The 27066-nt window shown below is 40.0% G+C and overlaps 1 protein-coding gene across 1 annotated transcript; it reads right to left on the minus strand.

Annotated features, from left to right (window-relative positions):
- Positions 1–8816: 8816 nt before the first annotated feature.
- LOC307039471 (uncharacterized protein) lies at positions 8817–13288 on the minus strand. Its single transcript, XM_079681567.1, has 3 exons — positions 13167–13288; positions 12516–12715; positions 8817–9749 (listed from the first exon to the last, which is right to left on the minus strand). The coding sequence occupies exons 1-3, from the start codon at positions 13232–13234 to the stop codon at positions 9472–9474; spliced, it is 546 nt and encodes a 181-aa protein (XP_079537693.1). The 5' UTR covers positions 13235–13288; the 3' UTR covers positions 8817–9471.
- Between the last annotated feature and the right edge of the window lie 13778 nt (positions 13289–27066).

A 27066-nucleotide genomic window follows, 5' to 3' on the forward strand; every position in this document is an offset into this window, starting at 1 on the left:
TACACTACTTATTACTGCAACAGCAGCTGATGGTAAGGACCACAGACAACTTCAATTTAAAACAGGCTATAGGACAAGTGCCATCAGTTTGAGGCTTGATTGAACAACATTAATTACAAAATAAATCATACTATCAAATTACTACAACGAATGAAAAATAAGCTTGAGATAATTGAAACTGTGGTTTAAATTAGTTCTAATAGGCTATTGTTATTTTTAGATTTAGAAACGAAAACATTTTTTTTTAAATTTCTGGCGTTGCTAATGACGACCATACTACCCGTGAACGATTAGCGAACGTTGCAAGCAAGCTAAAGAAAGAAGAAAGCTGAATGATGTTAAAAACGAGGCTCAAAACGGGAGGTATTCGGAAGAGAGGTACAGAGGAGAATATTACCAGCGAAAGTGAACAAGTGAATGAGGAGGAGGACAGTCATCAACCGAGTACAAGCGTAGGCTCCGCCAGCAACACAAAAGTGATATGCACAGCCGCTGTGATGGAGGAGAGAAGTTGACTCAGGAAGAAGCATTTGCTCAAAGGATGGAGAGAGGTCAAAAGCTGAAAAAGCACACACTTGTCCTTAATTGTTATCATTTTTCTTATGTTTTTTCTTTTCTTTTTTACTTTGCCACCACAGAAAATGGCAATAGCAAACATCAGCAGACTGAAGATGAGCTATTAGCCCTTAGGCTCATCTGCTCCTGGAGGCTTCATTATTATTGGAACTGATTCCCAATAGGACATTTTCTGTTTCGATGTGGGTTGTTGCAGGAAGCCTACATTCACACTTTGGTATAGGTCCAGGAAATGACATGTGTGTACAGTTGACATTTGTTGTGTGAGAATAAGTTATTATTTTGTTCTTTATATTCTCGCTTGTGGTGTGTGAGTGAGAGAGAGAGAGAGAGAGAGAGATGAGAGAGAGAGAGAGAGAGAGAGAGAGAGAGAGAGAGAGAGAGAGAGCACAATAAATAATGGTATTATGAATACATTTGCCTCCGAGGTCCTGCATGAACTGTGCATAGACTGTATTTTAACATTGGTCATATGGTGGGTACTTGGAGAGCCAACTATTTTCTCAGGTGGTACTTGGTGGAAAAAGGTTGAGAACCACTGCTCTAGATAAAATAAATTGTTCCTTAGTTATTTTCAATCCGTGTATTGTTGGAGATTAGGAGGATGTTTAAAATCAACCTCGTCTCCGCCTGTCGTTTGGTAAGCTGGGTAAATTCGTAAAAAGGAAGGGATTAAGAAACACCAGAATGCAAGTTAAACAATAATCTTGTTTTAATGATAAAAAGTAACAATACAAATACAAAGGAAGTACTTCCTGCTCTTCCTCCAATCTCACGGATCTGGTCAGTTTGAAGAAAAGAAGAGACTGGTCTAAAGAAAACATAGGCTTATATCCAAAACCCCAGGAGGAGCTATGCGGCTGCTGTAATCAACCACACACATCTATTTAAAACAAGTAGATTTCCCTGATCATTGACATGCTGAAAATCTCAAGAAGAATGTCCCCTCCCCCAGCTCTCTCGTCCCTGTCATAAAAGCTGCTTCCATTTCATATAGAGTAATAAAACATGTTTAAGCTAATCTCTCCACAATGTTTGTAGCCCTCCAGTACCCACATATGAAAGAATAAAACAGAGGAATCAAATAAAACACCAATACAGGAATAGTTGATAAATGATTATACAGGACATATGATCACAGTAAGGCAGGGCTATTCAACTAAACATTCAGTTGGGCCAGATTTTATAACTACAAAATTCAGCTGGGCCAGACATTCAGCGCCTGTAAAAAGCAGGTAGTGACACATTTTAAACCAACACATATTACTGCGATGAAAAACATGCAATTTTTATTCATTGTTCATCTCACAAAGGTAGGTCAAAAAGTTCATAGAAACTCAACAAATTAGCATTAATTTAACAGAATCTGAAAAAAAAGTGCACAGTTGTAGCATTACATTTGTTTGCTTTAGAAGTCAAATATTCAGGTTATGTTTGTTTAACCAGGCACATCACAAAGTGCATTTACTGAATACAATAATAGCAGTCTTAATAAATGTCCTCACATACAAAACAAACAGTTAAAGAGCTCCAATGCAACACAAAGAGGTAGTACTGTAGCAATACTATTTTTTCACTTTCAAGTAATAACAAAAAAATCATACGTTTTGGTCACATTTGACCCAGACACATTACAAAGTGCATTTAAATGAATACATAAAGAACTGTCAAACCCTTCAGTGCACAAACCCATAACAAGGGATAGGGGTAACTATATGAATGAATACTACACTACACGTCTACTATAGTAGGCCTAAACTAGGTGCTTACTATCACCTCATTTGTGATTTGTCATCGCTGGCTTTCTCAATGGTAGAAGGGACATTTTTAGTTTTGAACAAGAGCAGTGATTTTTGGCTCATAGGATGTCAATGCAATCCTAAGACATTGGTGAAGAGTGCTGTAAGTCAGGGAGCAGCGAGTGCTACTTTTGATTGAGTTCATGTGTGAAAAGCTTGATTCACATGTATGTTGATCCAAACATACTGAGCACACAGATCGCTACTTTCTGAACGTTAGGGGAACTGCGTTTTTTTGACATCACTCCAAAACTTCGCTTGCCCGTTAGTGCGCTGCATGTCAATAAGTTCCAGTGTATATTTCCCCTTGTAAATGCAGGAGAGGGGATCACTTCCTTGCTCTGGTTGATACGTCCCCCTCTATTGCAACAGTGAAGGGGGTCTCTGGCAAAGCCCATCCAATCGACCGGCAAAGTTCTCTTTCAACCTCGCAATGAAATCTTTCATCACATCCGTGATTTGTGCCGGAGATGTGATGTGTTTGGGGAGCGTCGGGAATGCAGCATCCGACCCGTGCTCAAGTCGGTAGCAAAAAGGTCCAGCTTGACTTGGATCTGCTCCACAAGATCAATTACCGTTTTGTCTCTGTTTACCGCTTCAGAGTTGAGAAAGACATGTTTTAGAGTTGCTATCATAGGACCACCGTTACTAGCACCACTAGATGCACTTTCAAAAAACGTGCTGCGTTGTGGTTTGGTGGTTTCTATGCAACGCGGAGTGTTGCGTTCATGGTCTGTACTAGTGTAGGAATTTGGCTACGGGAGGCTGGGCCACTCGGGAGTTGGTTCTGGGCCGCATCTGGCCCGCGGGCCGCCAGTTGAATAGGCCTGCAGTAAGGATTACACACACATATTCTCTATGAAGTGACCCTTGTTATAGGTCCAAATGTCCTGTCCCCTTAAAGTCATGAGTTTTGGTTGATTAACAGAAGTTTAATTGTTCTTGTGGCTTAATGGCTTCCCTGAACTTCCCTTCACCCCAAAGTCCACTTACTAGGAATGAATACATTTTATTGATAAGCTCAAAAGGACGTTTATCTTGTTTACTGCTGGGTGACCCAAGTCTCAAGGCCTGCAGGATGTGTAGGAGATAAACAATTAATTCTACAAGACTTTAACTGCCTTATATCTGAAATGTATCCGGAATTCCCCCCTGTTAATTGCAAGGACTATTGATAATTAACAGAGAGACCCTAGGGGCCTCTTCTTGGTATCTGCTAGGCAGAAGTCACTCAATGCAGAAATCACAAGTTTTAACACACATTCTATATAAGGTGACATTAAAATGAATATACCAGATTGAACTTTCCTGCCATAACACGTTACTTTAATCCATCAAATAATTCAAATAATCCTTCAGTATCTACCGTCCAATTGTTTGTCTTTATTAAACACGTAAACGGAAGAGCGTTTGAGAGGCCTTTTTGCTTTTTGCTTTTTACCTCACTAAATGTTTAATGGTCATTGGAGCGAGGGGCGGGGCGAAACTCACGGAGGTGATTTCAAAACAAAAGCGGTGATAATATTATAAACAAAGGGAAACAAGGTGAATTTAGCGATCACAACGAAAACATCCAAGACACATATTGAGCCCAGAAAATTGATTTTACTATAAGGGCTGTAAATATAATAAGCCTCTGTCTAAAATGGACAACATTGTTAGGAGATTTAAAATACACTCCGATTCTGCACTGCGGTCAACTCCGCCGCCTCTCGAGTTTGTTTTTTTCAAATCAGCTGCTCTTCATTCCTGCTATATTTGACGAGTGATACAAATATGTTTTAACACAAGTTTTTAAGAAAACTGACACTGTTGGGACTCGGTTCTAGTTTGACTTCTACCAGAAATAAAATGAAGTACTTTTACTGTGTACTTTGTGAGTAATCCTCTGTAAAAGTTCCCTCCATAGTACATAATGCATGTTTTCTGCTATCTCTGATGAATGATACAAAGATAATTTTACCATTAGTTCTTAATGAAATTGATACTGTTTGACTTTGTATTAGTTAGCCTACTACATACCAATACATTGAAGTACTTTTACTGTGTATTTTTTGAGAAATACTCTGTCAAAGTCCCCTGCTGAGAACAAATCAAGCCACTTCTGCTAAGTTTGATTAGGGAATTATTTTTTGTCATTAGTTCTTCGTGGGATTGATCCTGTTGGACTCAGTACTAGTGAAAACATACCCCCACAAGTACTATGAATTACTTACTGTGTACTTTTCCAGTACTCCTCTCTGTCAATGTCCCCTCCTGAGAACAAGAATACATGTTTCTCTGAATAAGCGTTAAAAAACATTCCTTCATGAGACTGATATTGTTGAACAGAGTATTGTAAGAGGATATGGTAGACATAATATCAGCAATACTTCCAGTCAGTACTCCGGCAGCAGCATTTTTACCCCTTGGAAAGTCTTTAGAGTCTGGCCTGGATAGCTGGTCACAACTATCCTTCATCAAAGTGACACACTCCTGTCACTCTTGTTGGCCTCTTATGAAGCTGCTGTCTTTTAACATGATTATTTCTCTGCTCCTAGTTCATTCCTCTCAGATTCTTCCATCAGTCCCAGTCATTGCACGTCAGTCAATAGAGCTTCGAAAAATGTGTCCAATTCAATAAAATGTTTTTTTGTGAGTGAAGGCCAGAGCTAAATTATAGATTGTTTGATTGTGTAATTAGAAGGTGAGAGAAAATAAATCCACATCCTATGAAACGTATTTTATTTCCTTTTCCATGTTATACTTACACTTGTATTAGAACATTTGCATGTTGAACTACATGCTGATATATGCTTAACCAGCCTGTATTTCTTCAAGCACCACAAGATTCATAGTTTATAAAGTACAATTCTTGGCCATGGATTGTGTCATTTCTCCAAACACATACAGTAAAAATGCCTGTTTTGAAGCCTTAAAATTGTGCAGGAAAAGGACTTTACATTGTATTATACTTAAAGACAGGGCTATTCAGTTAAGAGAAGAGAAAAAATGAAAGCAAATTCTTATAATGGGTGATTTAACATTAATGACAGAAATAATATGAGGTCCTTGGCACTTGGATTCTAGAGGGGTCATTTTGTGATCATGGGGCATCACCCTTACAGCATCAGGACAAGATCATATGGAGTCAGACACTGGAAGTGTGCTGGAGGGTGATGCGTTGATTGCAGGGGACTGATGGAAGGGTGAGGCTGATGAGACTGAAGAATCTGCAAGGAACGAACTAGCGGCTGAGAAATAATCATATATTAAAAGACAGCGGCTTCATAAGAGGCCAACAAGAGTGACAGAGTGTGTCAGTGTGCTGAAGGATAGACCAGCTATCCAGGCATGACTCTAAAGACTTTCCAAGGTGTAAAATGCTGCTGCTGGAGTACTGACTGGAAGTATTGCTGATATCATGTCTACCATATCCTCTTAAAATACTCTGTCCAACAATATAAGTCTAATGAAGAAAGGTTTTAATGCTTATTCAAAATACCAGACACATGCATTCTTGTTCTCAGGAGGGGACATTGACAGAGGAGTACTGGAAAAGTACACAGTAAGTACTTCATTGTACTTGTGGGGGTAGTTTCACTAGTACTGAGTCCAACAGGATCAATCTCACGAAGAACTAATGGCAACAAGCCAGAGCCTTTTCTTATCAAGCTCCACTTTTGTGGAATCAGCTTCCAGTTTGTGTTCGGGCGGCAGATAGCCTATCCGTTTGTAAGAGTACGCTTAAGACCTTCCTTTTTGATAAAGCTTATAGTTGATAAAATAATCTAATAAGAGTGCATTGACTTAGACACGTTGTGCCTCTTTACCTATACATCTTAGTTCTTACTCTTTTTCCTTACTGATGGTATGTAATTTGGTTGTGTGTGTAGACGATGGAAGAAGGGAAAGGCATATACAGTACGTGCCTTGATCCCTGCCGAGTCAACGCACAACTGTTGATTGGTGTCAGTGCCAAAACACTTTTTAGGAGCAATGCGCTCATGGTATAGATGTGACGCATTTATCTTAATTCCTACTCTTTCCCTAACCCTATCCTAAGGGAGTGCATGTACGTAGACACGTTGTGCCTCTCCACCTCTGTTCCTTACTTCTTACCTACTACCCTTTTCCCTCAACCTATCCTAAGGGAGTGCATGTACGTAGATACGTTAGTTTAGCTGCTATAGGCTTAGACTGTTGGGGACACCTTACTTCTTCCTTCTCTCTGTCTGTACCTGTATACTCTCATGTTCCGAATAACCCAGCTTCCCCCAAATCTCTTTTTTGTGTCCATATATACGCCGGGATCCTGAGTCGAGGCTAATCCTGTTGCTGTGGTCGTGTGTCCTGGATCCTCTATCCTGAGTTCTGGATCTGAGTCCTGGATTTTGAGTCGTGGCTGAACCTATCTCTGCGGTCCTGCCTGACTCTCATCATACTACTTCCATGATGGCTCCCACAAGATTGCTGACATCCTGTTGGATTCATCTTCTTATTATACACACATGCATTTCCAAACATTTGGTCTACCTATGTTGTAAATGTATTATCTCTTCGATTTACACACGGCATCTATTGCACGTCTGTCCGTCCTGGGAGAGGGATCCCTGCTCTGTTGCTCTGAGGTTTCTCCCATGTTCCCCTTTAAACTGTGGGGTTTTCTCTGGAAGTTTTTCCTTGTACGATGGGAGGGTCAAAGAACAGAGGGTGTCGTATTGTCATACTGATATTCTGTACAAACTGTGAAGACCACTGAGACAAATGTAACATTTGTGATATTGGGCTATATAAATGAACATTGATTGATTGATTGATTAATTGAACCGCCCCTAGCTCCAATGACCATTAGACCATTTAGTAAGGTAAAAAGCAAAAAGGCCTCTCAGACACTCTTCCGTTTACTTGTTTAATAAAGAAAACAGATGGACGTTAGATACACGGATTATTAAGCATTAAAGAACATGCTTTTTATTATTAAGCATAGAATAAGTAATATGTTTCACATGATAAGAAGGCACGGGGTGAACTATCTAGATGCGCTTTAAGTAGTCCATCTATGGATAATTGTAGTTTCACTACTGCAATACCATATTTACGTCACGCAGAGTACGCGCGATCAGATTATCTTTCCTAAATCTTGAGGAACTCTCCTTCACATCTGTCCTCTGCCCCATGACGTTTTTTCATTGGGTCTAAGAAAAAGTGATTTGGTAAAGAAAAAGGACCTGCCATTAATAGGCTGAGCAATGGAGAAACATTTGACACTGATACAGGACATTTCTCCTTTTTAAAATCGTCTATGAACATACTTCAGTAGGACAAAGCATAGGGGATTATTGTGAGTCTTTTTTTTGTAACAGCCTTCTCACCAGGGGCGGATCTAGACAAATATTCATTGGGTGGCAAGAGGGTGGCAGGAGAATTTCGGGGGTGGCATCCCCTGGCAGAAGTATATGCTGATTTAATCGCAGTCATATCAATCAATGTTAACTTGGAAAGCCACAATATTGATATTTTAACTCAATAACATTAGGTGACATTATTGTGGCACATCAGTAAAGCCTTAAATATAAATATATAAGGTGGCACACGTAATTTAATGAATTTTAACTGAATGAGTTGGTTTAACTCTTAGACCAGCAGGGGTACCAAATATGCAGACTGCTGCAATAAGTACATTAACTGTCTCATCGATGTGTGTCCTATGAATATGATAATATTAACAATCATATTATTCCTATCAGCTGTCAATCACTGTTATGATTCACATATTCAGTGTTATTATTAAATAAACTATATTTTTTGGAGGAGTTAGTGATGAATGTTCCTCAAGATGCTTGCTCACCCTCCTTCAAATTTGAAAGACCAGTAATTACTATCATAATTCAAAAGAATCAAAGGAACAGTTCAGCGCCCCACAACTTCATTGCAAACAGTTACAACCTTGACGTTACATCAGAAAGAACAAACATTAAAGAAATGACTAACTGCATCAGTTAGAGTTAAAAAAATGTGTATTCAGCTAAAACATACATCGCTGCAGTTATTATCCAGTGGAATGCCCGTACCTACTCGCCTAGTTAAATCAAAGTGGTTACTTTTTTTTGGCTGGGCAGTGAAGTTTTACACACCGTGTTATTTGACTTTCTCAGGACTTGAAACTGTTTTTTGGGGCAGACCCCCACAAAGAAGAAACATATATTTACACATGTAAGGTCATCTTCTTAAACTGTTTATTATTCTCATCGACTCATCCGTGAGCAGAGCATCAAGTTGGCATGTCTATAACAGCTGAATGTGGCGATTACCATCTTGATCAGCAAAACGCCACAAAAAGTTATTAAGATTTAAAGCTATGGTGCGTTTTGATTCAATGCTGAGTACAGCCAAACTTGACAGGCTCTTCTCTGTCATAGTAGACCGCAAACAGTTGCGGCGCCAGAGTATTTTTGTTGGGTAATCTATGGTAGGGCTAACCCATACAGTGGTGGGGCTCAAGTCAGTATTTGCAATGTAATTACATACACGCTCCCCTTGACAGTGAAACGCCACGCGTGAGGTTTAGATTATTTCCCTGTCTCAATCCAAATTGAACTGTATGAAATAAAAAGGCACATTTGTCTTGTAGTAAATAAAAAGGGCGACCTGGAGCCAATCCTGCAATTTCCCCCCAGGTGAAAGAGTTGAAAACCCAACCCCTGCAGGGATTCTCCCCCAGGAGATTTTTTGAAATACTAACATGAAATACACATTCTTGTGCTCTCTTGAGAAGAAAAATAAATAAATATATATTACTACACGACGTATTTAAAAAAATGAATGCCATTTTAGTTTTTTGTTACTTTGCTCTGAAAGCTGAACCTGCTGCTCCTCACAGATAGGAGAGGGAAAAGGCTGTGTGAATTACTTTACATTGTGGATAAAGGTGGATAGCCCCTATTGTTCTGTGTGTCAAAATGAAAGACAGCCCACACACCTATCAATCATCAAACCGTGGGGTCTTATTTCATTACGTGTTGATTTCGATCAACACGTAATGTTGTATCGATGTATATAGATGTACTACAGCAAAAGGCTCGCGTCTTGTGCTGCATTCACTTGCACTAGGACATTAGAGATTTTCTCTCATAAATGTCCGATGAGCCACAACTTTTCTTTCAAAACAATGCTGCCAAATGGGGTGGCAGCTGGGGTAGCAAGGCATTTTTCTGAGGTGGCAGCTGCCACCCCGTGCCACCCTGTAGAACCGCCACTGCTTCTCACCAAAAGGTTTATCTGATGTTGAGGCAAATACAGCGCGGCAGAAGCACCGGGTTCCCCCGCTGGTCTCTCCGCAGAACTCATGAGCGCTGCAGAACCGGCCCTGACAGAAGGCCTGAGGCCCCGCGGCTGCAGAGACACAAAGAAAAGGAGAGTTTATTTAGAGAGCACATTTCAAGAGCAAGGCTATTTAAAGTGCTTTACAAAAAAAACATTAAAAGAATCATGAAAGACATATTTCTTATGAAGTGTTTTAGAACAAACTGAATGCTGCTTCTCCATTTTTGTGTCTGGGGACAGAAGCTAACTCCTACCAGACGACCTTTGAGCTTTTGTTGTTTTAAATGAAGCCCCCATTTAACCGATAAAAACTGTATAATTAGGACAGCAAATGAATTAGTATTTTAGCGTTACAGAAATTAGCCAACGTGCCAAAAACGAAAGTACTGGATCTCTAAAGACGACGCATCATAAAACGGGCCAGTAATATGATATGGTTAACACTTTAGACTAACTGTATTGGTTTAGTTTAAAGCAATAATACTAAGTTTAAATAAACAAGATTTGGTTTGACTTATTATTGTTGCTTTCAACTAACAAAATGTGTTGACACAATACATTTAATTACAGTCTACATCTCGTTTTTTTCACGTTCAGTGCTCCAACATTACTATTCAAACAGCTAGCTAACAAATATATTAATTTTATTATACATTTTATTATTGGTTGATGATTTCACAAAGATTACAGAAATTAGCCAACATAAACAAATGAACTTCCTGTCTTGAGTGGGCGTGGTCTAATTAATGAATATTTGAATCAGCTAACTTTAACTATTCTTGCAGCTATTGAATATATATAATTGTTATAAAATATTAAAAAACGATTTGGGGAACCCGTACAGTGACTCGGAGGACAATGTTTACAACCTGCCGCCTTTGATACAGTGGACCACAAAATATTACTGGACAACTGTGTTGGTTTATCTGGCAAAGCACTTAATTGGTTCAAATCGTATCTGCAGGACAGGGACTTCTTTGTGTCTGTTGGTTATTTTAAATCGCAAAAAATGGCAATGACTTGTGGAGTTCCCCAAGGGTCCAATTCTATTCAACATATACATGCTTCCACTAGCCCAGATCCTAAAAGTAAACAAAATGTCGTACCACAGTTATGCAGATGACACTCAGTTATACATTACAATAAAGCCTGGCGACTACGGACCATTACAATCCCTCACCAACTGCATGGAACAAATCAGTAGCTGGATGAGCAACAATTTCCTACAATTAAACAAAAACAAAACAGAGACAATTATCTTTGGTGCCAAAAGGGAGGAACGGGCTGAAGTAAGCGCTAAACTAGAAGCCCTACTGCTAAATACATCGGAAAAGGTGAGAAATCTAGGCGTAGTTCTGGATCCCGACCTCAATTTCAAATCCCATCAACAAAATTACTAAATCAGCATACTATCACCTGAAAAACATAGCCAGACTTAGAACATTCATGTCTCAACAAGACCTTGAAAAGCTAGTTGACGCATTTGTTTTTTGCAGGCTTGATTACTGTAATAGTGTAAATCGGTTAAAAAACTTAAACTAATCCAGAACGAGTCCTGAGTCCAAATTCCTGACCATAACAAAAAGAGTAGAACACATCACCCCAGTACCAGCGTTGGGCGAGTTACTTCCAAAATGTAATACAGTACATATTACTTATTACTGTCTTTTTTAAGAAATAATTTAAGGGTAAACACCAGGCTTACTAATCTACCCGCTGTGGTGACCACTGTATTACAGAATTCAATCTAGGAACTACAGGCTGGAGGGGTATGGTTCCGCACGGACACATTTGTTGACGATACCTCCTGTGTATATACTGTGTCCTCCTCCCTTTCTCTCTCTCTTGGATTCCCGGACTGCAACCGGACAACATATGCTAGTCAGCTCAATAAAGTCAACTTGTGTACCTCCATTGCACCCCCCCGACTCCCTATCTCTCGGCACTACACCGCACAATTTTTCTCTGGTGTCGGAATGTCTCGCGATGTTGGTAAATTCTTAAAAAACAAAACACCATTTAATTTCGGGTTAAAATGAGTTGTAACTGCATTACTGAGAATTGTAACGGGTAGTATATTACCCACATTTGCGTTACATTACTTTGTTACAGCAAAACGTAATACATTACTGTAACTCTGTTACTTTTGTAACGCGTTACACCCAACACTGCCCAGTACTCAGATCTCTGCACTGGCTACCAGTAGCTTACAGAATCGATTTTAAAATTATATTGCTAACTTATAAAGCATTAAATGGTTTGGGACCCCAATCTGACATGCTGCCCTGTTACGAGCCACCCAGAGCTCTGAGATCATCGGGGGTGGGCTTACTCATTGTTCCCCGGCTCAGAACCAAACACGCCGAAGCTGCTTTTAGTTTGTATGCTCCCCACAAATGGAACAAACTTCCAGAAAACCTGAGGTCTTCACCAACGCTGAGTTATTTTAAGTCGAGGCTAAAACACTACTTTTTACAGCTGCTTACCCGGAAGCCTTTTAACTTGTTTTAGCACCTACCGTATTTACAATGTCGTTTTTAAACTATTTCGTATCTCATTAATGCATTGTTTTTTCTGAATCTGTTATTCCATTATGTTTATTTATTGTGTTCCTCTCTGTTGTCTTACTATTATGTGTTAATGATCATGTAAAGCACTTTGAATTGCTTCTGCATCTGAAATGTGCTATATAAATAAACGTACCCTACCTTACCTGAGTTTTGAATCGTCTCACTTTGCATAACGCAACATTTAGCCCCCCGAGTTTGAATAATCTACGGACCTTTGCTACATTCCGCTCCTTTCTTAAAAAAGTAACTTTAAAGATCGACTTACAGCAGTTGACCTTTGACCTCCAGCCGTTAGCGTCCGCGCTGTACGGGCTGCAGGCTTTGGCGTAGGCCTCAAAGAACTGACAGTTGAGGCCGTCTCCGGAGGGATATTTGCTCAAAGTGTCGTGGCAGGCGGTGACGTGGGGCTCCGGGTCGACGTGGCTGTGGCCGGCCGTGAAGGGCGCCCCCTTCAAGAGATTACAGCTGTAAGACAGGGAGGGAAAAATAAAGTCTAGTCAGCAGGGAACATTTTTACCAGCATGGACTACAAGACTTTGGCATTTTATGATCCCCCTTTTTTTCAATTTTTTTTAAAGTGTTCATTTTGTTGGGGGTTGGTGTTCTAATCTGCCAATCAGAGGGTTACTGTTTTGATCCCACATCCTGCATTCTACATGTTCAACGATCAATGGCAAGATACTTAACCCCAAATTGCTCCTGTATGTAAGTCTACGGTATTGAAATGTACGTAATGTAATACAAACAGAAACCTTCTAATTTCGTATGAAGCTCTTAAAATGGTTCGGCTTATTTGAATCTAATGTACTCGCAGGATTGATTCTGGATTTCGCTTACTGTAATTAGCTTTGAATAAAAGCATTAGCTAAATATAAAGAAACGTTTTTGAAAACGTGTTACGTAGTGTGAAGCTGACAATTGAGCGGCCCAGACCAAGCAAGGAGGCAGAGGCAGAACGTCCAAAATACAACCCGGTGTCGGCATTTATTCAACTCATAAAGCACATGATTCACAGCCTCAATTGCTGTTCCCCTGAACAGTCAGCAGCCACAAGGATCTCACCCACACTCACTCTACCAGCCTCCAAACAGACAGGGCAACAGAGCCTAAATGCACAACCCAATCAACGCAACAGGACACAGGTGAGGGGGGGAGCAATTAGACACAGGTGGGGGGAGGAGACAACACAGGGCACCAGGTGCAGACAATCAACGGCAACAGACATGGGGAAAGGGGAACACATTTCAACATAAAATACAATAAACACTACATCAATCAATAGTATACAATTGTATAAAAATGTATGCACAGTGACAAAGTTACCATCGTCACACGTAGTTAGATCTAATCATACAAATAATACAACATTAATATGATTTTTTTGTATATATTAATAATAATAATCATATACCTACTATCACCTTCTCCAGAGTTTTTATATTTTATTGGACTTTATAATATGCACATCAGGAGTAATAAACAGTCTCACACAATCACACACCATTGAACAGAAAACAACAGAACAGAAAACACTATGAAAATGTCTTTCTTTAAAATGTTTTTAAGGCAGCATGTTGTTAAGCAAATATGTCAAAGATCGAATGAACTCAATGGCTGGGGAAGTTTACTATCTTCTCTTGTAATGTGTGCTTATTATATCTTACCTATTTTAACTTATTCAATTCATTATTTTGGGACCATTTCGTTTTTATGTGTAGAGTAGTGTCAGGTGTTTTAGTTGTAGCTTGTTATGTTTCTGCATGAATATTCTCAATCTCTAGAAATGTTAGTAATATACTGTATATTGCAAATTCTTTCTGCTTAGGGTCCAGGCCCCTATTCTCAAGCTTCAGATAGATTATGGGTTTCCCCTTTTACATGTATCCATTATGTCTCATCATTGCACTTGGATTTGTTAAACTATATATGAAAACATAATTGAATTAGACCGATGAGTGTGTGCTTGTCTTGCTCACTGTTCAGTCGTTGCGATGCTGTTGATCGTGCTGTCCGCGGTGTCTTCGTACTTCACATCACAGCTAGGAGGGTGACAAACAGAAAAAACACACTATCGTTTTATACAAGGGAACTCCACAGTAAATGGGACATTTTACACCAGAAATGGCAGGTGTTACCCAGTTGTATTGACATCAATGAGCTCTGATATTCTGAAACTGCTGGAGTTGCCACATAAACCCGTCACATTTGGAGAAGATCCAGTCGGTCCTGATTAGTTTCAAGCGAAAGAGATAAATAACCCAGCAGGACACAAAAGAAAAGCATTCGTTCGCTAAAACATGCTCACTTTTGAGGATACAGAGCAAGGTTTGAGGGTTACTTAAAAAATATATTCCATTAAAATGACTAATTACAATATGTAGACATAAAGAGATACAATCATACAGTATGATAGGCCTACAGAATAGTATAGTTTACAAATGTTTTTATTGGATTTTATAACTGAATTAAAAGCATACACAGTAATAACAAATCAGGTGGCCACCTGCTAGATTTTTAAAAGTGTGTGTATGCTTGTGCTTCTTAATATGTCTTTCTTTATTGTTTAGTGTATTGCAAACATGCCCAAAGGAAGTGCGCCAGCCATTGAAGCACATTTTCATAGTGGCCAAACAGTGATATAACAACTATATATATATTGTTGAGGCGGAAACTTACTTTGTTCCAAATAGTTCTTAAATTTTCAAACCGGTTGTTGCCAGCAGAGGCGTAGGGCCAGAACCTAATTTTCCTGTTTTAAATGACCCTCCGTGAAAGTTCACAAAGAGAAGAACTGTCCTCCTCCAAAAAATGACCAAATAGGTTGATTGTTCAGCAGCTTATTCCGACCTATAGTCACGTTTTAAAGTTTAGCACCTCTAGTGGTCCTGTAAGAAACAACATGCTCCCGTTGATCGCAAACGCTCCGGAGGGTCGTATACTGTATGTAAATCCTAAATTATAGAATAGTTTGGCCATTAAAATGCTTTTTGATTTGATTTATAGCGAGAAGTGTATATTGTACTTTTAGAATCCACGTCCAGTGGATGTGTAGGATCTATAATCCTATATATATATATATAGTAGATAGATATTACGAAGATTATTTGAGGTCCCGCCAGGAGGGTTATTTGTGAATATACGACCCTCCGGAGCGTTTGCAATTGCCGCAAATTGTTGTTTCTTACATGACCACTAGAGGTGCTAAACTTTAAAACGTGACGATAGGTCGTAATAAGCTGCTGAACAATCAAACTATTTGGTCGTATGAGTTGGAGGACTTGTTGGAAGAACTTACATTATCACACTAATGTAAACCTGGACATGACAAATAACTGTGTGAAAAAGGATGCATTTTTCTGTACCTTCAATGTGCATTAGTGCAGTGTAGCCATCAGAGAAGATGGTCAGGTTGTGGTTCAGGTGGGAAGTCTTGGCGGTCACCCCACTCTCGTCCTTAGAGAGCTCCACGCCGTGAACCACCGTCGCCGTGGCATCCAGCATCAGTGTTTGGTCGTTCAGCTGTGACAGAAGGAGAGGGAACTTCACTCAATAATTAATCAATTTTATAGAATCAAAATGATAACCCTTTAATGTAATGCAGCCTTCAGAAGCAGGAAGAGACAACACTCCTGTTATTTCAATATCCAAGGCGATATGTATCTTGTTAGGGAATAATTTGCTTAGGTATTCAACCTTTGACACAGTTAATTGTTATCTCCCTTCACTGTCTCTTTTCCCATGGCATAGGTCTACAGCCTTTGGTATTGCTGCAATCTCTCTTAAGGAGGGGCAGCTTGGATGCATTGTTGTTGCCAGCTTATCACCGAGCACAAGCTGACATGAGATAGTTTATTGTTCGGGGACATCTAGGGGCTCTTCTTTTATCTGGAGCGTAGGTTCCCTGGCGCACATTATTTTCTATGGATGACAGCTCTAGTTAGATTCAGGGTCCATATTTGTTTAGTCTCGCTGATAAAGAATGTTGATTATTACACTCCGAACTAGTTAAAACCTGGAACTACAGAAGAGTTCTTCAGAATTGATTTGGCATCACAACCTTGTGGTCAGATCGTGGTCCGTTAAATGTCTTGTGAATTCTCCGGCCGAAGCTCCAAATAAACCATCAGTGTTTGCCATCCAAGCTCCAGCTCTCCTCTCGTCTCTCTGAGTCCTGACTCCAATTGCTTCAGAAGTTTCCCCCACAGTGTCCATTACCCAGAGCTCAAAGTGACCCCATCACTATTCTCCGCCTTGCTCCAGATAAATATGAACACCTGGATATTGCACATAGAAGATCACACGGTCCAGAAAGCTGACGTCTCTACGGCGTCGCTCCTGGAATGATGCCTGAACCTGGACACCTGGGTTAGTCTGGGAGTCCATCAGAGAGTAAGCACACCGATCCTGGACGGAGTCCACCTGGCCCTGGATGTCGACGACTGTGGGGCCGGTCACCGTGCACAGGTGGCATCTGGAGGAGGGAAGGGCAGACGAACAGGAATATAATAAAATCGTCAGAATAAGCACATATTTGCTAAAGACCCACATCTGTGCTCATGCATTCCTCCTGCATCCAGGACAAATACCATCGCCTGATTACCTTCAAATATGTTCAATTATCCTGAGGGGTGAATTTAGACTTCAAATATTATTGTGAAATACTCAACATTTTACTTTCATTTGTCAACCCATCGCAAACCAAAATAATTGGGGAAAACACATAAGATTCCTGTGTAAAAGCTACGCCTATATATTTACTGAGTGTCTCCCTGGCAAAGATCCGTAGAGCCAAAGCTACAAAGATGGAGGACAGCAGTCAGGTGGAGCAGCAGGCGAAGCATTTTGGAGGATGCCAGTTGCAGAGCTGGAAGAGAAAGCAGAATTACTGTTATTGTGGACCTCTTTTAGATGTTTTAATAGCACGTTAGAAAAGGGCACATTATTATAGCAAGGACATCTGTTTGAATGTACTTATGAGCATCTGATTATCATTTAAAAAATGTAAATCTAGATGCCAAATCTGCTTAAATTGAAATGCTGCTTACACATACTTCATCAGTATTAATACTCTGAAAGTATAATATACTGTTTATGATAATAGTACGGTGGCCGGCAGGTGCAAACGCGGATCAACTGCCCAAAACATTAGCAGGAAACACCTGCATATAATGAAATGAAAAACAAAATAAACCTTGAAAACAAATAAAACTGAAAAACGCTGCATTTACAGAAATGATGCAAACTAAATACAACACACAAACCCCAAAAACACATACAAAAAAAAAACATTCCGGAAGTGCTCCAGGCCTCTAGGGGGTGCGATACGTGGAACAGATTGATGTCTGACCAGGCATAGAGAGAACGAACAAGAGTGATGGAAATCGGGAGCAAAGAAAGTTCATTTAAGTGGAGAAAGATATAAGAAGGTAAGTTTTGTTTTTATACATAGAGCGTCATATTTATATAGCTAGCGTTAGCGTGCCTAACTACTACACCAGCTGAGGAGAGGAGAGCTGCAGGTGAAGAGAAGATAAAGTGAGGAGAGAACATTGTTAAAAGAGATGACAAATCAAGTGCAAGCAAATAACACGGGCCATAGTGAGTACCGTGGAAAAAGGACATTTAAATTCTTAACAGTTTGTTTATATGTATGTATTTGTGTATAGATGTTGCAATATAGAGCTTTAGCAATTGCCTGTAACTATGGTCATGCTAATAAAGCTATTGCATTGAATTGAGAGAGAAAGAGAGAGAGAGAGAGAAGTGACAACATGTGAAGAGGGACAAAGCAATGACAGGATAGTAGTTTGCATTAGACATGCTCAAGAAGAAATATAGATAGACCCTCCAGAAAAACGCGATTCTGCGATCACAGAATTTACCGCATAATCAGCAAAATGGCGAAGATTTTTAAAAGGCCGCATATTTATTAAAAGGCTGCATAATCCCCGCATTTTACCACACAAAGTTGAAGAAAAAAAAAAAGTTAAAGGTAAACAACACCGTAGAGTGAACGTGTGGAACTCACACGACGAACATTTCTGCTAAAGACCGGGCAAAGCAGTACCCCGATGTCTTTCACTAAAGTGGGGGGAAACTATTCTGCACCCCGTGCAACTGTGTGTTGGAGCATACGTCTTAGAGAAAATCAACGGTGACGACCCACTTTGATTCATTCAAACATGCTTTCTGCTGCTGCGGACAAGAAAGCCAAACAACTCACGTTCACCGAGGCATCAACCTCCAAAACGCTTTCGAGGGCTACAAGAAACGAAGTGAGTAGCCTACAAGATTGAAGCTGGTCAGATAACGAACGAGTAAATGAAAACAGAATGAGGCGGAGAAGTGTGTGTGTGTGTGTGTGTGTGTGTGTGTGTGTGTGTGTGTGTGTGTGTGTGTGTGTGTGTGTGTGTGTGTGTGTGTGAGAGAGAGAGAGTGATTAAAATAGCCCCATTGCTTTTACAATAAATAAACATTGAATGTGTTTAATTGAATAAGAAAGGGGTTTCCCGCAATTTCACCACATAAAATCACATAAAAACCCTGCATGTTTAATAGCATAATCAAGGATTTTAGCCCGCATAATCAAGGATTTTAGCCCACATAATCAAGGATTTTAGCCCGCATAATCAAGGATTTTTGCCCGTGTTTTTCTGGAGGGTCTATATAGAGAAGACATTCAAGGAGAGAGAGACAAAACACAGATTCAACGATAAACATGATGTATCTTTCTATTTATTTAGCTAACCACTATTTAGACTGTGTGTTTTAGATTGACTTGATTAAATGGATTTACTACATAAATGTATGTGTTTTCAGGCCGCCATGTTTTGTCCTTTCTGTGGCCAACATCTAGGGACAGTTCAAGTGTTCTGTGGCTCCTGTGGCAAACATGTACAGTTTTTGGCAGAAGTTGAACACAACAGTAAGTTCACTTTTTTTTAATTGTTTCTGTTTCAAATGCAAGAAATAAGGATTCAACACAGTACTCTGTTTAGAATACTAATTGGCAGATGCATACACTAGTTATCAGCATGAAGGACACATTTTTTCATTGTCTGTTTATGTGAAATATGTAGAAGCCATCATTAAATTGTAGAGCAATGCATTAAATACACAACACAGCTTATATTATACATTCATAATTGTGTATTAGTTCTATCTTTATAGAGAACATTATACATTTAGAATCAGATTTTGAGACAATGAGCGGCTGGGAAAGTCACACCGCCATGGGGCACAAACACTTGCTGACGTGATGTTTTCTTCGCATTCTCAGGCATTCCATAAAGAGGGTCAGGAACTCACGCTTGGGACCACCAGTGTCCACTCCATCCTAAGTTTGTCCCTCATTATCAGTGAACTTAACTGACATCTCATGAGAGGGATAGAATGAGGCACCTTTGAAGCCGCGGATTGCTCCATCCCATGCATTGGCTCTATTAATATTGAACCTGCTGCAAGATGTATTTGTTCTTTTCGCAGAGGGTTTTGCAACAATGTGTGCCGCTTTTGTCATACTCCTGCACTATCCTTGTAAACATTTGAAATGGATGGAAGAAACAATATCTGATCTTTGAAAAATATTTGTGGGTATTTTTTGTATCGTCTCACTAAGATGTCAGATATTGTGGGTGTCATTTGGAAATGTATGAAAGTATAATTGTTCTGCTTCCTGGCAATGTTACCCACTGTGATTGGAGGCTATACAAACAAACAAATGTAAAATAAAGATACACACCACACAACTGTGGCACGATGCAACTGTCAACATCGTTTACCTATAGAAGTGGTTCTGACCCGGGGCAGACTGGACCTCTTCCTGGAATGGGGTTGGTGCTCCATCCTATTTTTACCCAGGAAATAAGTGCACACACAGGGATTTATTGATTTAATGTTCACAAATTCAAACCTACATGGTATAATTACATTTTTAATTAGTCTTACCCGATCAGACGCTGGTTGTGGGTGCCTGAGAGGTCTGATAAAGGTAAACAACAAATATATTCAAACTACTGTACTGTTAAAACATTCTGCTTCTTGTGGCACAACATAATATGTTGACAATGTTTTATTTTACCCTGGCAAACTGTTGTCCATACGTGGAGTGCTCACTTTTGGAACATTTGGAATGTCCCACACCTGCATACAAACAAATGACTGAAATAAAATTAATTCACTTTAATTAAGAATAAATGCCACGATAAATTGTTGACCGTCCTTTAACTCTCACATTAGGATTTACATTGGGGCACAATAAACCAACTCCTCTCTGCACCTAAAATATATCTATATGATGTCAAGAGTTACATTTAGGTGCACAGTTCTGTCTTTTACCAAACAAGCTAACGCTAGCTGGGTAAATATGACGCTCTTTGTATCAAAACAAAACTTACCTTCTTATATATCGACTTTTTCCACTTCGATCAACTTTGTTACCTCCGGCTTCAATTTGCAGCACACTTGTTCGTTCTCTCTATGTCTGGTCAGACATCAATCTGTTCCACGTAGCGCGCCCCCTAGAGGCCTGGAGCACTTCCGGAATGTTTTTTTTTTGGATATATGTTTTTGGGATATGTACGTGCTTTGGATTTTGCATATCGTTTTGGTATTTGCAGCGTTTTTTTGTTGCGTTTGTTTTCGGGGTTTGTGTGTTATTTAGTTTGCATCATTTCTGTAAATGCAGCTTTTTTTGGTTGTATTTGTTTTCAGGATTTGTTTGTTTTTCATTTCAGGATTTGCAGCTGTTTCCTGCTAATGTATGTGTTTTTGGCCATTGTTCCGCGTTTGCACCTGTCGGCCACCGTATGATAGGACACTGACTTATAACTAGTTCAATTTGATGATACCTTTTGTGTTTTACAAAGAAAAGCTCCAGAAATTATATACATATTTTATATAATTGACAAAGCAGTAGGCACACAACTTTTTTAAAAATATTAATAAATTAAAACAAATAAATTAAAGAAATAAATAGTGGGGCTAATGGGGGTTTACATTTGCCTAAATAAACAATAAAAAGGTAAATGCATGTGGTTTGTCTGAAAATATAAATGGTCTGACAAGAGTTAACCACTGCATTAGAAAATAGAAAGAAGGATCATCGCTTTTCCAAATGAAACAGATTACCGAGCTCCCTTTTTATAAACAGCAAAAAATGTTCCTTCAAAATCTTCTTAAGATGAAAAATGTTTCAGAAGCCCCTTGTAAGAGAAGCTTAAATTACTTTTGAATAGACTTTTCTTCTTTGGTCCTCTGACATAAAGCATAACATTTTCTGGTAGTACTTATTTATTTAACTCAACTAAATCATCATGTTACAAAAGTCCTGACCTAATAAACAGTCTATTTCTTTCCTAAAATCCACTTTATGAATATTTATTGTTGCTTTTTACTATATTATAGAGAATTGATTTGTATTATTAACTATTCTGGTACACTCTGAGAAGAAAATAAATACATTTATTACTACCCGACATATTAATAATATTTTATGCCATTGTTTGTTTTTCACTTTGTTCTGACATCTTGCTGCGGGAAGAGTAAAGAGGAGATAGTCTGTGTGACTTGCTTTAAATTGTGGGTAAGGGTAGATGGCTCCCATTGTTCTGTGACCTGTCAATCATCAAACCGGGGGTCATATTTCATTATGTGTTCATTTTGATCTGAAGTTGTACCCATGGATGTATAAAGAAGAGTTCTACCGCAAAGTTATTCTCTGTGGGGACTTCCGGCAACAATCTTGATTCTGATTGGCCAGAAGAATCGAAAAAACATCAGCAAAGATATTTTATTGAGAAGATACGGAGCCCCTAAAGGGACATGGAAAAAAAAAAAAAATGGAGAGAGAAAAAAAATAAAGTCAGGAAAACGGATTTGTTTCTCGTGCGCACGAGAAACAAATCCGTTTTCCTGACTTTATTTTTTTTTAGAAAGTTACCGATGCACCAAGGAGGAAGTGGAACACACATTAGACAACCATTTCATTGCAGACTGATATGTTTACGTGGGGAAATGACAGAGCATACATTATTGTCTTTGTCTGGTCTAAACTGGTCTTCAATGGCATTAAAACGATAACAACGATGAGGTATTTAATCCATAGGTTAATATCCAATGTGGCTGTGTCCCCTTTGAAATGTTCTGATAATCTATAAGCAATAAAACTGCAATTTCGTTTTAAAATAGTAGAGCAGGCCATTCCTACGCTCTGTAGCTTCATTGAATGCTCGAAGACGAAACTTTTTTTTAAATGAGTGTGTGCGGGAGGATTTCCCCTCGATTCTATTGGCTCTAACGGTCAGAAAGAGATGTCACATGTCAAAATCGAAGAAGGGGGGCCAGAGATAAGGAAATCCAACCAAATGGCCCCAGAAGAGGTTTTTTTTGCTAAATCTGTCTAAAAAGGTCAAATATCACTTGTTTTGCATCAATCTTGATACAGGGTACTTATATGTTGTACTTTGGATTCCTAAAGCTTTTAGTCTACTAACCCATTATCCAAGGTTAGTTTTTCACTATAAGTACAACATACTTTTTGGACGGACACTATAATTTAGTTTTTTGAATTTTCTTTAAAATAAAAAACATCTATATTGATTCTGACTTTTCTACATCCAACTCACAGGTTTATCATTACTTTGAGAAAAAAGATTATTAATTTAACCCTTTTAGAAGGGAAGATATGGTCATTTGTTCTGGGAATGTCATTTTCGAGCCTGAAACCTGAAAAACCGGTTTGGGGCCTGTAAGCTAACATATTTTACATTACTGAAAACTGCAATATTCATTTTTATTGTTATTTGTTTGTGTTTTACGTGCATTCTATGACATTATTTCCATAATCGGACACATCAACTTAAACATTCTTTTAATTAAAACTCCATCTATTGAGTGAATCATCCTTTATTTAATTTATGCTAAACCAATCATATACTGTCAAACCAGTGAAACAGGAAGGTTCAGAGGAATGATTGGAAGAGTAAAAAACTGTGGAATAAACAGGTTTGAATTATGTGACATCAAGTGTCTGCTGTGGAAAAAGGCCTAAAGCATGTTGCTCTTTTCTTGTGTTCACAGCCATAATCACTGTGGCATGTTTTCATTTTTTACCTTTGTTTTTCTTGAGACACAGCGTAAAAACCTAAGAACACTGATGCAAATGCTATAAGGTACAGTATATGCAAATACTGAGCAGATTCAAAATTATTTCTACTCTGCACCTTGTGAAACCTACATTTCAAATTGACAGCACCTTTTGGTCCTTTAGAGACTATTTAAAATCTATTTATTTTTAATTAAAGGGGCGTTATATTTTAATTTGTAAATGTATAATGTCCATAGTGCGGATGGTATGGCGTATTTTTGACCAGGAAGTTAGCATTTTGGCCTTTATAAAATATTCTACTTTTTTCTTTTCTCAATTATGTTAAACGGAATATTTCTCTGGATTGACATTTAAAGACATGTCTTTTGACTTTCAGTAACTTGAATGAATATTTTTCACTATGTTTTGGCAATTTTTGGACATAATGTATAATCAATTATACATGAAATCAGGTAATCACTAATGAAAATGACCAATAATGTCAACCCTTATACTAAACTGAAAGTTGTTCCTCTAACTTTATCCATCTCAATCTTATCTTATTAAACACCTTTTCAGTGAGCACTTAATTAGAATCAGACAAAACCAAACATTGTTACTTTATCTAAGGATCATCTAGTGATCTGCTGATTTACATCAGTTGATTTACAAGCCGGAGCTAAAACAAGTATATTGCTTGGATTTCCTTATTTTGTGAAGGCAAAAAGTATATATTTTTCTTTTTTGTCACTCATTTAGCTTTGCTTCTTCATTATTTGCTACTGAATGAGAATAACACATAACGGCTTTTTACATGTATGTAGGTCTTATTTTTCACAAATGGAAGTCTGTTTAGGTAGTTTTTAAGTGTGCCTTTTGCCAACTGCCCTACTGTGTGTTTAAAGAGGCAGAATACAAATGTGCAGAAAGAGATGGTTGTCTTACCTTCAGGAATAAGTTGTCACGGTTTGTGAAACAAGCAGGACCCAAATGCAGATATAAACTGAAAATTCATTTATTTCAAGGCTATGATATATATATACACAATGACAAAACAGAACACTCACCGCAGAACTAGTCATGGAACAAGACGAACCGACCAAGACAGACAGAAAACCCAGAACGCAAATGTTTCCAACTTGGGATCAATAAAGTATATCTTATCTTAAGATGATCGATGGCTACTGCCATATTTGCAAAATTTGCCTCTGAACCTTGAAAAGTGAATGTTTCAGGCTTATCAATTAACAGGAGGGGTGGAAGATGGGATTTAACACTCCTAGTGGACATTATTAGTATTTAGTCATGCCTTTTGGACTCACCAATGCACCTGCAGTCTTCCAGGGGTTGGTGAATGCGGGATCTACTCAATATCTGTGTTTTTGTATACCTGGATGACATTTTGATTTTTTCCAAGTCAAAACAGGAGCATGTGGTTCATGTTCGCCTAGTCCTCCAGAGGCTCTTGGAGAACCACCTCTTTGTCAAGGCCGAGAAGTGTGTGTTCCACACCAAAGAAGTCCCTTTCCTGGGATTTGTGGTCTCCACCGGAAACATCAAGATGGATCCTGACAAGACCAAGGCGGTGACTGACTGGCCGCGCCCTTCAACACGCAAGGAGCTCCAACGCTTTCTGGGTTTTGCCAGCTTCTACCAGAGGTTCATTCGAAACTACAGTTTGGTGGCAGCCCCTCTCAAAGCTCTCACCTCTCAGAACATTCCCTTCCGGTGGTCCTCTGTGGCCGAAGGGGCTTTTGGTGAGTTAAAGTCACGCTTCACCTCTGCTCCTATTTTGATTTATCCAGATTCTACTCGGCAGTTTACTGTAGAGGTAGATGCGTCGGACACTGGAGTTGGGGCAGTTCTTTCTCAACGGTCGGCCGAGGATCAGAAGATGCACCCGTGTGCCTTCTTCTCTCGGAAGCTGTCCCCAGCAGAAAGAAATTATGACATTGGAAATCGAGAACTGTTGGCAGTGAAACTTGCCCTAGAAGAATGGAGACACTGGTTGGAGGGAGCAGAGCAGCCTTTTGTGGTCTGGACTGACCACAAAAATTTGGAGTACATCCATTCAGCTAAGCGGCTGAACTCTCGTCAAGCCAGGTGGGCTCTGTTTTTCACGCGCTTTGGTTTTTCTCTTTCATACAGACCTGGTTCTAAGAACATCAAACCTGGCACCCTCTCTCGCCAGTTCCAGCCAGAGAGCTCTCCATCTCAGACTGAAAATATCATCGCTTCTACATGTGTCATTGGTCTGGTGACCTGGGAGGCGGAGGATAAGGTCAAGCGCTCTCATGCTGAACACCCAGCCCCAAGTGCCTGTCCTGTTAACCGTCTGTTTTTTCCTGCCACTCTCCGTAGCCAGGTTCTCCAGTGGGGTCATAACTCTCGCCTGGCTTGTCACTCAGGAGTGAGACGGTCCCTAGCCCTGATTCTACAGCGATTTTGGTGGTCTTCCATGGAGAAGGATACCAAGGAATTCATTGCTGCTTGCCTAGTCTGCTCCCAAAATAAGACCTTACGCCAAGCTCCCTCCGGTCTTCTTCATCCCTTGCCTATCCCTCATCGTCCCTGGTCCCACATCTCCTTGGATTTTGTCACTGGACTACCACCCTCAGACGGTAACACAGTCATACTCACAGTCATAGACCGGTTTTCAAGTCTGCCCTGCTTATTCCATTAAACAAGTTACCTACTGCCAGGGAAACTGCTGAAATCATGCTACAACATGTGTTCAGGCTGCATGGTCTGCCCAGTGACGTTGTGTCTGATCGGGGACCAAGATTTACTTCTCGTTTTTGGTCCGAGTTTTGCAGGCTGCTGGGAGTCAGTGTCAGTCTCTCGTCCGGATTTCATCCCCAGTCCAATGGTCAAGCAGAGCGAATCAACCAGGAGATGGAGACTGCCTTACGTTGTCTAGTCTCCTCCACTCCCTCCTCCTGGTCGAGGCAGCTTCTATGGGTTGAGTATGCCCACAACACCCTTCCTAGTTCTGCTACTGGTCTTTCTCCATTCCAATGCTCGCGCGGATACCAGCCACCCCTTTTCCCTGCACAGGAACGTGAGGCCAGCGTCCCATCTGCACAGGCGTTTGTAAGCCGATGCCGACGCATGTGGTTAAAGGCCCGCTCCGCGCTCCTGCGCTCTTCCATTATCCGTTATCAACGGACCGCCAATCGGCGTCGCAAGCCAGCCCCACAGTACTCCCCAGGGCAACGTGTCTGGCTCTCCACACGGGATCTCCCTCTCAGAGTTGAGTCAAAGAAGTTGTCTCCCCGTTTTGTAGGCCCATGTCCCATATCTCGGGTCATCAATCCTAAAACTGTCCGCCTGCGTCTGCCCCCTTCTATGAGGATTCATCCTACCTTCCATGTGTCCAAGATCAAACCAGTTAATGTGAGCCCTCTTCAGCCCCCCTCTAGACCCCCACCACTACCCCGGACTATCGGCGGGGAGACTGTTTACACTGTCCGTCGCCTCATCAAGTCCCGGCGACGTGGTAAAGGGTTGCAGTACCTGGTACACTGGGAGGGTTACGGTCCTGAAGAGCGTTCATGGGTGCCCACTCGCAGTATCTTTGACCCATCTCTTATTACTGACTTTCACCAGGCTCATCCCGATCAACCACGTGGGACGTCAGGAGCCGTCCATAGAGGGGGGGGGGGGGGGGGGGGGTTCTGTCACAAATTAGACACTTCTATTATTGTTTGTTTGGTGGCTCATCTAAACT

This window comes from Notothenia rossii, assembly GCF_949606895.1.
Source record: "Notothenia rossii genome assembly, chromosome: 5".
NCBI lineage: Eukaryota > Metazoa > Chordata > Actinopteri > Perciformes > Nototheniidae > Notothenia > Notothenia rossii.